At 40.9% G+C, this 12,132-nt stretch overlaps 1 protein-coding gene across 1 annotated transcript in view; it reads left to right on the top strand.

Annotated features, from left to right (window-relative positions):
• The first annotated feature begins 658 nt into the window (after positions 1 to 658).
• The window catches only part of LOC120737746, a 42,445-nt gene continuing 30,971 nt past the window's right edge, over positions 659 to 12,132 (top strand). Inside the window, exons 1-5 of the mRNA XM_040038601.1 lie at positions 659 to 1,564; positions 2,036 to 4,403; positions 4,605 to 4,781; positions 9,415 to 9,479; positions 9,579 to 9,642. Of these exons, the coding sequence (XP_039894535.1) occupies positions 2,247 to 4,403; positions 4,605 to 4,781; positions 9,415 to 9,479; positions 9,579 to 9,642 (2,463 nt within the window). The 5' untranslated portion in view covers positions 659 to 1,564; positions 2,036 to 2,246. The remainder of the gene's footprint in view (positions 1,565 to 2,035; positions 4,404 to 4,604; positions 4,782 to 9,414; positions 9,480 to 9,578; positions 9,643 to 12,132) is intronic.

Raw genomic sequence — 12,132 nt, 5'->3', positions numbered from 1 at the left:
GATAACATTTTAAGATTATTTTAAAAAATAAAATTATTTAATGACATGTATATTATGAAAAGCAAATGTTTTGTTAAGACATTTTAAGTTTTTTAATTTTTCAGATAAAATAAACACACGCAAAATGAAGGCAAAAGTTAAGTCTCAGTTAAGTTGGTTATCTGTGTCTGCACTTGGGTTCTATTTCTCTCCACAATAATTGTGCAGTATTTCCGAACAGTGTCTTTTATTTTATGCTGATTTAAATATAAAAGAGTGAGTCTGTTTTATTTTCCTGTTGCCAGTTTAATGATGCTAATTTAAAAAAAATCAGATGAAGAGAGTAAAATAATGTTCTATTTTGTAATATGCAAATTATTGAAAGAATTTATTTCATTTCTACTGTGAGTCTAACATAACTGGGGGTAATTTTTGGTGCAGACCTATAGTGTTAGAGAAATTAAGCTTGATACTTTGATACCTCTAAACCGAACTCAGCATGTGTACTTTGTTGTTTTATTTGCACATGGTTTTGATGTGGCTGTGATGTATGAAATTTTGAATGTTAATGGTTACTCACCATCAGTATTACTGAAAAGAGAAATATGTGAGTACTTGAATGTTTAGTTCTCATATTTCATGCATTTGACTATTGCGTGTTGTACAGCTAAGATATCTTACATCTTGATGCAATATTTTGATATTTAATTTAAATTTTAAATAGTTCATAATATGATAATAGACCTGGGTTATAGGTTAGGTGTTTAGAGAGAACAGGAAAGTCCGAGGACCAGGACGAGCTTCTGGTCATAACAGATGTTGAGTCAACCACTTTGAGGAAAATCACCATGAAGAAGATGCACACGTACACACTCACACATATGTTCACACTGCACTTACAAAGACCAGGAAGTGAAGTCAGGTGTTACTGAAACAATTCTTTAAAGGCCCCAACGGACACTTTTATTTCATTTAAGTGTGCACACTATTCATGTTATTTCTGATAATTAGGGTCAATTTGATTATTTTGTACTCTTTCTGTGCAAATTAGACAATCTTTTTTATGCATTGTAACAATATAAGAGTTGCTACTCAACAGTTATTCTTGTGTCTGAGTCATTATTGCTGCTCAACACTTTGGCTCCTTACGAACTTATTACTAGCCCAAGTAGTTACTGTGCTGTAGTTCACTTTTATATCTCTAAAACTGCATTGAGCACTTGAAACAGCACTTCTCACCTTTCCTCCCAACCATTTAGCAGATGTCCATATGAATGGCAGCACAGTGCTCTGATCAGCCAGGTAGAACTAAATAATTCAGAAGGCCCTCTGTGTTTGTGTGGCTGCACTTTACTGCAAGCAGTTCAACTTTGTCATTGTTGTGTCACAGGCATACAATGTTGTTGGGTGTATATTACATATGTGGCTCTCTGCCCTTGGTTTAATTTTAGTGGGTGGGATATTTGTGTGTCAGCTCTCCTCCTGAGCACAGCACATATTTCGATCAGTAACACTAGTTCTTGAGGAAAAGCGAGAGGACTTTGCGGCCCCCCCAGCTATGCCTTGGTTTCATCTGAGAAGCCTGGTAAGCTATATTACACTGAAATGAGCTCTGTGCTTTTACCCCCAGGGACACTGGGTATAGAGCCACATCTAGGCTGAAGGCGCAGACAAAATCTGCTGTTTACTGTTACTGTTATCAAACTTGGAAAAGATTTATAGCCTCTTTGAATGGACTTTCCTTCCTTGTGTGTTATCCTTATCCTGAAGATTAATTCTAGCCCACAAAGTTAGCTCAGGAATGTCAAGTAAGTCGAAAGGATCAGGGACTTAAATCCTGAAATATGGTCTCAATAGTGAAAGATGAAGTCAAGGACCTGGTTTCACTCAATTTGACAGCTATGTTACTTGATAATCTAGTCATCTATATTTATTTAATTTTTTAAATTTTGATTTAATGTGTAAGGCTTTACCTCTTACCTTTCTTTTTGCAGTCTCAATTTTCCAAATGAAAACTTTAATGACAAAAAAAACATTTTGTTTTTATACTTTGTAGGTTAGTTCAACTCTGAAGAACTGATTGCATACTACAACTTGAATCCCAAGCTAGAACGGATTCCATGAAACAGAAGGCAAAGACAAACAAAATTCTATGAATAAATGTGAGACAGAATAGTTCTAAAACATGTCAGTCTCCTCAAGAAAGAAAATGGATTTTATTAACACTAAAGGATGGAAAGTCCAATGAAACTAAAAGCAATGTAAGAATGAAAGCAGTTCAAAGCAGAAGAAGAGGCTCCAATGAAATGGAGCATCATACAGAGGAAGAAAATAAAAAAACAGGACATGGAAAATTGCATGCACAACACAAGAACGATAATGACTTTACAGGTGGGAAAAAAAAGATGACCAAACATTCACCAAAAGTATTCCCAGCCATTCAAAATAGGATTAATAATGGGTTCCACGCTAAGCCTGAGAAAGAGAGGGTAATAGAAAGTGAGGAATCAGAGAGTGATGCAGGGAGCTCAATGGAGGCATCGGTAACGGAAATTAGTAATAATGAGGAGGCGGAGGAACAGAGTAGTGATGACGAGCCAGTTAAGATGCAGGCTAGTGAGGAAAGTAGTGAGCGATCTGAGGTGTTGAATACTCAAAGAGATACAGAACAGTCAGCAAAAAAACAATTAGACAAGGACAAAGGTGAATCCACCAGAAGTGAGTCTAAGGACCAAGAAGAAAAAGAGGGGAGAAAAGAAGAGGAACAAAAACAAGAAGAAGACGAGCAGGGAGGTTATCTATGTGAAACTATCAACCATGACAGATTTGCAGACAAGAAGATAACCTGGGGGGAAAGGTCTAAAAAACCAACTGCTGATAAAGCCGTCAGACAACACAGAAACACTCCCGCAAAGCCTGCTCAAGGATTGAAATACAAGATGTTTAAAAAGACAAAGGATCAGCAGGCTGCAAAGACAGAAAAACAACGGGCCAAAGCAGAGAAGCTAAGGTTGGAAAAGGAAGCCATACAAAAAGCCAAGGAAGAAAAGGAGAAGAAAAAGAAGCCACAAAAAGAGTACAAATCTCGTTCCACAACAGAAGGGGTTCAGCCTCCAATGGGTATTTCTCTTATCAGGACTGACCCAGCAAAAAGTGAGACCCAGTTAACAAATAAAGTAAAAAATATCAGAGGGAGAGATTCTTCTGTAGAAGTTGATCTAATCATGCTTCCCAAAGCCAGAATTGAAGAACTCAAAACCATTCTGGATCCAGAAGAGCAGCAGGGCCAGAGTGTCATTAACAGGAAGTCACGGATGTTGCTCTTGGGGAAAGTCAAGACATTATCTCTCCAACGCAAAGCAACCACGATTTTGGCAAAGCCTGATAAAGAAGAAACAGTTACACGCACAACTGATGGGGGATTCAATAATTTTAATGACCATTTGATCGCACAGGAAAAGGGTATGAAGAGTTTGTGCAGGCTGTCTGGCTGGATTCAAAAGAAAATGCCACAGGGGTTAAACTGGAGAAAAAATCTTTCTGCTTGGACTAAAGCAATTGGGATTTCTCGCTGGCTCTCAATTCAAGCCATAAACCAAAAACATGGCCTAAGAAAATCTAAGGGGAATATTTTCAAACAAAAGATGGCTGTAGGAGTTGCCAGTAAAGCCAACCTGGCTAACAGGAAAAACAAGAGCTCCACTGAGGACAAAATTGTTGAAGAGAGAGCAATCTTCCAGGGTACGGACAAGGAAGGAACAGAAGAAACAGTCCTAGGTGGGGAGAAAGTTGTAGAAGCCAGATATGCTGTTGTACTCCCGACGATGAATAAACTAAGCAAGGAAAATATAACAGAAGCACCTAAGGCAGATCTTCAAACTTCTACTCCAGCAATTCTACCAGCAGAAGCCACAACCCCAGAGCTCAGACCTCCAAAGCCAGGTGTCAAGTCTGTGCTCCCTGTCAAACCAGATCTAAATGTCGTAAAGTGCATCAAGAAACCCTTGTCTGGAGGATTAACATCAGTTCAACATGAGCCTAAAAGCAGTTCTGGACTCAATGAGTCCACCGCTGAAGACAGAAACAGCAAAGGCAATCAAGATAGAGTCAATATGTTCGAAGTTGCAAGAGGGAAGGTGAACACCTCTCAAATCAACATAACCAAGATGTCCTTGTCACTGGGTGGTCCAACACAGGCCTCAGGACAAGAAGAACAAAGAGGTAGTTTAGCTCCAATGCCCACTTCTGCCACTCGACCATTTCCAAATGGAGAGTCCAGTGCAGAGAGATCAGGTGTTCGGTCTTTGTGTGAAGAAGAAGCAGACAAGGAAGTAGCTCATCTGATGGGTGAGGGGAGAATATGTTCTATCTCCAAACCAAAGGTACATTGGACTGGGAACCCACGGATGAGTGGAAAGCCTCAGGTATGGGTTACATTTTTGTTAGTGGACTTTTAAACAAGCATTGTTTAATATGTGGCTAGAATCTTGGTAAACTAACAATTAAGGGAGTGCTATCATTGCACGCAGCAACAATAGCACTCAATATGTGTACTTCTCTCAAGCTATGCTCAAGACAATACATCTTTCAAGCTTAGTTGTCAATCGTTTTCTGTGTGGGCTCAGGACTGGTTGTGCGCTGAGAACATGTTGCCCCATCAGACAGTGGAGAAGCTAACCAAATGGACAGTCTATGAGGATGAAGGCCAAGCCCGGCCCATCCCATCCCACAATGGCAGGGAATGCTGGGAATCAGAAGATCCCAACCAGGAGATGCTAGAGAGTCGACTAGTGAACATACAGGTATTGATACTCTGTTTTAGTATAAAACTATAAATCACTTCATCATGACAGCAATATTTAAATGCTACTATTAGTTTGAAAGGGGGAGAAGGCATTGGGATTAATAAGAATTTAGCATTTCCAATTCGATTATCGATATCCCTTAATATACTACACAGAGCAGTTTTCTTTAAAGTAATGCAGTAAGTTACTCAATTTCTTGCTGGAGAAATTAATTTGTTATACTACTCATTAAATAACTTTCATGTTACTGTGTAAAATGACCTGAAATGCATGCATGTCTTATAATTACCATTTAACAATATAAACCTAAGGCTACAGTCCCACACATCACCACAAATCTCTATGCTAAACTTTTTCTTAGTATTTATATATGAACAAAAAAACCAGACAACACAAAGCAAAAATAAAAACCAGAGCAAATAGACTTTAAAATGATCAGTGATTCTACTTTAGAAACATGATCAGGTATAAACAGAGGCTGCATCTTGACTGGTCATCTGTTTAAGTTCAGGGTCTGGCTGCAGAGCTGAGGTCAGCATTCACTCAACTTTAACTGAACTCTGGGTTCTTGGCTAGCTTAGCATTAACATGCTCTCTGTGCTGATGCTTGCAAGGAAGTGAAGTTGTGTTAGCAACATAATGCAGTTGTTTCTGTCCTGAATATGGTTTTTACTTTACCATTGAACCCTTGTCTTTAGGGCAATAAAAATAAAAGTCATTTCCACATCCACACTGCAGACTGCACCACTGTTTTCCTCCTCCAACCCAACTAAAATCATCTGTTTGTAATGCGAGTGCAAGTGGAACTGATAAGCAGGATCGATAGGCATGCTAACTAACAATTCCAAGGAACTGGACTGCTGGGAATCAGTTCTCTACGAGAACCGAAACATCAGTTTCATGATCATTGATATACAAATTGACAGGACTATTAAACAATGATCAAGAATATCCTTCACAGAGAACTAGAGAATGGATGTAGTTAGGGCACTAGCTCTAATCATTAGGCAGCTATGATATTTATAAGCCTGGGGAAATCTGCAGTAAGCTGAGACTGAAGAAATCACTTGTATGAGTGATGAAATACTTCTACCACTAAAACTGCTGTCCAAATGAACAGAGTCTTTAGTCAGAGACTACTTCCAGAATTTGAGGATTGAAGAGGATGGAATGGCCTGTCTGCAGTCCGAGAAAACCCCACTGAAGACTTTTTCGATCAGCTTGGGCGTGCTGTTCATGTCAGAGTGACCACATTGGCTGTCTTGCGACAAATGCTGGTTGAAGAATGGGATGCCATCCTACAGCAGTGTGTGACCAAGATAGCGTCCATCATGAGGAGGAGGTTCCAGGCTGTTGTGGCTGTGGGGTTTTCCACATGCTACTGAGGCCCCTGTTTGTTAAATGAATAGACTGTTTAATTGCCAGTTGTTTCTTCAGACTTCAATCATTCAACCCAATAAACTACACCAAATAAAAGTCATTAACAGATTAAGCTGTTTGCTATTGACAGAGAAGATTTGCCAGGTTTTTCATGAATGCAACTCACATGGTCAAATCTGCTTCTCAACCCACAAATGCATTTTCCTTACAAATGTAGCTTCATTTAGACTTTCCATAGTATAAGATTTATTGCCAAGAAGCATTGTTACAACAAAGATATAGTTGACCAAATTTGAAATAACTTTAACTATCAAGAAATGTATTTCTTCACAGGCATGGAAGAGAGGGAAAATCATTTCACTTCTTAAAAGTGAGATTGCGGATATTAGCGGTGGAAGTAATCATCCTCCAAAAAGTAGCCAGCCATAGCCAGCCATTCCCATAGAGATTGGGTGAGGATTTCAGTCATTCGAGAGGGGCTCAGTGTAGAGCCACTTAACCTCCTCCCTGAATGAAGATAATCTGAGCTTCTCTACTGAAGTCTGGAATATGTTTTGTTATGGACAGGGACAGCAGGAAACCTGACGCTGGAGCAGTAATTCCTATTTTACTTTGGTGAAGTCCGCTGCTCTATCTGGATGCATGCATGTGCATTCTAGGCCATGTCCACACTAATACGTTTTTGTTTGAAAACGCATATTTTTCTCTCTGTTTTGGCCTTCCGTCCACACCGACACAGCATTTTTACTCAAGGAAAATTGAGCTTATCAAAACGCTCTCCAAAGGGAATAAATTTGAAAACGCCGTTTTCGTGTCACAGTGTGGACTGTGAAAACTGAGGTTTTTGAAAATGATGATGCATTTTAGTCATACGATGCAGTCATATGACCAATTCAACTAAGATGGCGGACGGCATTGTTTAGCAGTTGTTTTGTTTGGTATCAGTTTGTATCAATTTATGCTCCAGATAGCTTTTCTTCAAAGAAGATGGAGTGTTTACTCAGAGCTGTTGTTCAGTGGTGGAACTAGACGACAATTGTGTTTCATTTTGTTGCGACGTTTCAAAGAGCCGGAAAGTAAATAAACGACTGACGGTCGAATCGTCTTACGTTTCACGCATAGGAATGTAAGCGTTTTCAGTGTGAATGAACAACTCTTTGGAAACAACTGAAAATGATGGAGCCACTTTTCATATCCTCCCTGGTGAATTTGATGTGTTGGTCCACCGAGTTAATGTGATGTGGTGAATTGATTTTCACCCAGGTGCCATCCACACACCTGAACTAATGACTTTGGTAGGATAGCAAAGCCCTCTTTTCATCTTCTTCCATGTATAAATTGGCCACAATGGGTGAAACTAGGGAACCCATGGCACACCCAAGTTTCTGCCTGTAGTGTGATTGTAGTAAGATTAGGGGAAACCTGCAGTCAGCTGAGACTGAAGAAGTCACTTGGATGAGTGATGAAACGTTTCTCCCACTGAAAACGCTACGGCCAGATGGACAGAATCAACTTTTGGGGATTTACTTACCTGGGTGATTGAGCATGCATCAAGATGCATAGAAACCTATTATACAAATGCATATCCTAACACTTGAATGAGTACTGATCATTTAGGCACAATTTATATTGGGCAATTTTCTCATTTAAAAAGCTTCCTGTGAATACAAATAATTTATTTTTTAATGAAGTGGGAGTTTTCGTCTTCTAAATAAACAGAATAACTCATCACCCCTCTACTAGAAAACATAGATTTACAGACAAGACACAATAGCACCACCATGATGGTTTAAATAAGCTGAGAAATAAAAGACTTGCTGCTGGTGGATTTATTGCCTGCTCTTTGTATATACAATAGACCTTATAACACACTGCATCACACTGTCATGAGGTTGCAGCCTCATAACACTCTTCCATTTGAGCAAACTGAATTTTTTGCCTGCTGTGGAAAGCTTTCGAAAATACTTGACCAAAACAAATCACACTTTAAACCAGACCTTCCCAAAGTGTGGGGCCCGCCCCCTAGGGGGGGCGCAGAGCCATTGCAGGGGGGGCGCGGGATGAAAAGGGGGGAAAACAAAAAAACAACGCTTGGACACTGCTAGCACGGGGCGCCCACACAAACGCAAAGCAGGAGATGAAGCATTGCTGAATATGTTTCCAAACCAACTTCATTTTAAGCCAAAGACTAGAAAATATGGTGAAGCATATCTGCCCTTTGGTTTCACCTGCACAAATGCCGAGGTAGGTCTCCCCTGCAGAATTGGTTTTCCCTGTGTCGGGAGCAGCGCTGGGCTGTTCAAATCACAGACAAACAGTATCCTATATTCTTGATTTTTAGTTCACAAACACTTGTTGTAATGACTAACTACTCCTGACATTTTGGCGATGTTAGCTCTGTATACAGCGGGATATAAATAATATCAGGTTGATCTTGCCATGATTTGTTCCCCGGTTCAAATCACGGACAAACAGTATCCCACAGTTGTTTATGTTTTTAAACCTATTTTGCACAGAGAGGCATTTTTTGAAAAATGTATTGATAGCAATGTTATTACACAGGAAAAAAACAACTACACGTGAAATAATCACACCGTGACACCTCTGCCTTTGTAAATGGAGGGACAGTAACTGCGTGTGAAAATGTAAGTGTGTAAAACCTGAAGATAGTCAGATTAACAGTATTTTGTCTCTGCTATTCTGCAATTAATCTCATGTAAACAACAACGTGGCCACAGCGTGACGTGAAAAAAGGCACATACCTTTGACGTTGCATGATGAACTCTGTATTCCTCGTCCACACGTAAATGCAAAAATGGAGTTTTAAAAAAATCTCAGTTTTCGGTGATTCAAAACGCTGTTTACGTGTAGACGAAACAACTGCGTTTTCAAAAATACCCGTGTGGGTGTGGACGTAGCGTAAAAGAGTTAGTAGTTTATTTTATTACTACCTGTAATTTATTACAGTTTACTATTTGCTTAATTGTTTACTACATGTTTGAGGTGTGAAATAAACCGCAATGGAGCAAAATATGGGCGTGTGGTTGGAGGATGTGTTTGTGCACGCGCAGGGGTGGGGGTTTGTAAAACAAAGGGGGGCCCAGCAAAAAAAGTTTGGGAACTACTGCTTTAAACCATCAAGGCCTCTAGAGCAGATCATTGCCCTTTCTGACAAGCTTCATTCAATGTTAGCCAGACTGCAAGATGCCTGTGGAGATGAGGTGGGGGGTTGAGCTGTCTGCTTTTACAGGTGATGATCCCCGGCAGCCAGTGTGCTATAGAGGTGGATGAGGTGGACGATCTGTCCCAACTGGAGTGAGTACAGACACAGACACACACACACACTCACGCACGCACGCACTCTTTATATTTTAAATTGTGCATAGTTTCAACCTTTCTGTCTAACGGTTATAGAGAGGTGTGTGAGAGTTCTGTGCTTCTGAATTTGAAGAAGAGGTTTCATCGTGACCGGATTTATGTAAGTTTAAACGATTTTGAGTCTTTCTTACTCAGTTCATATGAAAAAAGGTTGTAATTTATTATATATAATCAGCATTTTAAACTGCACATCAGAACAAGCTTTCAATAAAAAAATTATGTCATTACTTTGTGGAATAAAAATATATATCATCTATTTTGTATTATGTATTATAGTTTTAAAAATGATAATGATAACAACAAATTGTAAATTGTGTTTTTCCTAATGATTACTAAATGTTGGTGTGGTTATGGTTAAAAACCCTTCATTCCAAAACAACAATTACTGTAAATATTAGTTTCTGTTTCACAATAGCAATCAAAAATAATGTTCATAAATTTAATAGTAATTTTTTACCATTTACAATTTCTAATGTACATCACTAACAACTTTACAAATACCATCCACATTATGACTTTTAGTTTTGAGTTCTCAGGGGTGACTTCTCACGAGTGAGTAATTTATCTACATTATATAGGCCTGGTCCGTAAACCACCTGCGGCAGTGAAGCATCCAGCCGCCCTATGAGCAGGAGATTTGGGGTAATGGGGTCAGGATCAGCACTATCCGAAGATGCTTAACCAAGAGGTTTCACATTAAGGATCCCTTATACTTCAATGAGAGCCGTGCGGAGGACTTCTTCTGTCACACTCTGATCCTTCAGGATGACCTGGAATGCAGCCTTAACTGACCTTATCTCCCTTTCCCAGGCTCTTCCAAAATGGGGTGCATGCGGTGGATTATAATGAAAGGTTATCCTCTGCTTTGCCAGCTGTCCCTGAAGAATGGGCGTCATTATAGAGAAAACTTCCTCTAACTCTCGAGCCCCACCTCGGAAATTAGTGTCATGATCCGACCATATCTCGAATGGTGTACCCCGATGGGAGACAAATCTTCGCACGGCCATGTGGAAAGCGTCTGAGTCCAGGCTTGGCAGCAAAACCAGGTGTACACATTGGGTGGTTAGGCACTTGAAGATGATGCCCCAGTGCTTCTCCTGCCTCCGGATATCTTGATGGTGTAGGTACCAAAGCAATCGACTCCAGTTGACCAAAAAGCAGGTTTGTGGATCTGGAGTCTCACTGTGGGCAAATCAGCCATTTTGGTGGGAACAGGCCTCCCCCGCCATTTCTGGCACTACACATTGTCTTTGATGTCTCCGGATTACTTGTCAACCTCTGATGATCCAATAAGTGTGCCGTATCTCTGCAAAGACATGCTCTGGACCGGGGTGAAACAGAATTGTGTCGAAGTATTGGACAAGGAGCTTAGTTACCGGGTGTTCTGGAGGTAGCCCAATAGGGTGTATGGTGTCCAGACCTTCAGCACATCTCAGGTGCCCTCCAACCCTTATCAGGCCAGTAACCAGATCATACTCAGGGCAGAGTGCACAAAGTTGACTATTTGGGGCCAGAGTTCTTCCCTTCATCAGGGCCATCACATCCTCAGGAAAACTGTCATATTGAGCTGACTTTAAGATGGCTTTCTCTGCTTCCACATGATCAGTGGCGGTCATTGGAGGAGAAGCCGCCCCGTGATGACCATGGTAAGTGGCTTTCACAAGCTCCTCCCAAGATGTGAAGTTGCCAGGGTCTGGAGTAGTAGACTTTGCCACTGTGACAAGCCCACATAGCATCCCCTTGTGTAGCTCATCTGTAGTCTCAGCCCTACCAGTAGGTTGGGAGGGCCAGTGCGCCGAACTTTGTTGCAAGAACTGGGGGCCCTGAGCTTAACGACTGCCTGATGAAAGACTACAGAGTTTCTTCCCCCTTGTGATGTCATCAGCCGGGTTTTCCGCTGAAGTGACATACCTCCACTGGTGAGAACTGGTGAGCTCCTGGATTTCAGCAATTCGAGTCCCAACAAAGACCTTGTACCAGCAGGAATCAGACTGCAACCAACTCAGCACAGTAGTAGAGTCAGTCCACAAGATGGTATTTTGCAGTGGTAGGGTAAGTTCGGTTTGAAGAGTCTTAGCAAGCTGCACTCCAGTGAGAGCAGCACTGAGTTTGAGACGAGGCATGGACAATCTCTTCCGAGGAGCGACTCAGGATCTGGCCATCAGGAATGAAGTGCTGACATGTCTGTGGCAATCTGTGGTCCTTAGATAAGCTACAGATCCATACACTTTCGCTGAGGTATCACAGAACACGTGCAGCTCAAAGGTGCAACTTGGAGACACTGTAGCAAGTGGCACATAATACCTTGGTAAGGTAAGGTAATGCGGCATGAAGGACACCGGTGACAGGTTCATCCCAGCCCATCTCCTTTTGCCACATAGACTGTTCAAGAATCTTCCCTCTAGTGGTATAGGGAATGATAAACCCTAGAGGGTCATATTGGCTGACAAGCACCTTGTACACATTGCAAAGAAAGCGAAGCAGAGGCTGATCTTCAGGAAGCAGGCATACCTGATGAAACATGACCTTTATATCACAGCTTATGCATCAGGATGCTGGCGAAATCAGATTAACACGACAAGGAGTGAAG

Source organism: Simochromis diagramma, unplaced genomic scaffold (genome assembly GCF_900408965.1).
Source record: "Simochromis diagramma unplaced genomic scaffold, fSimDia1.1 OVJJ01000617.1, whole genome shotgun sequence".
In the NCBI taxonomy this organism is placed as follows: Eukaryota; Metazoa; Chordata; class Actinopteri; order Cichliformes; family Cichlidae; genus Simochromis; species Simochromis diagramma.
The sequence above is the reverse complement of the archived record's forward strand: the minus strand, read 5'-3'. Positions and strand labels throughout refer to the sequence as shown.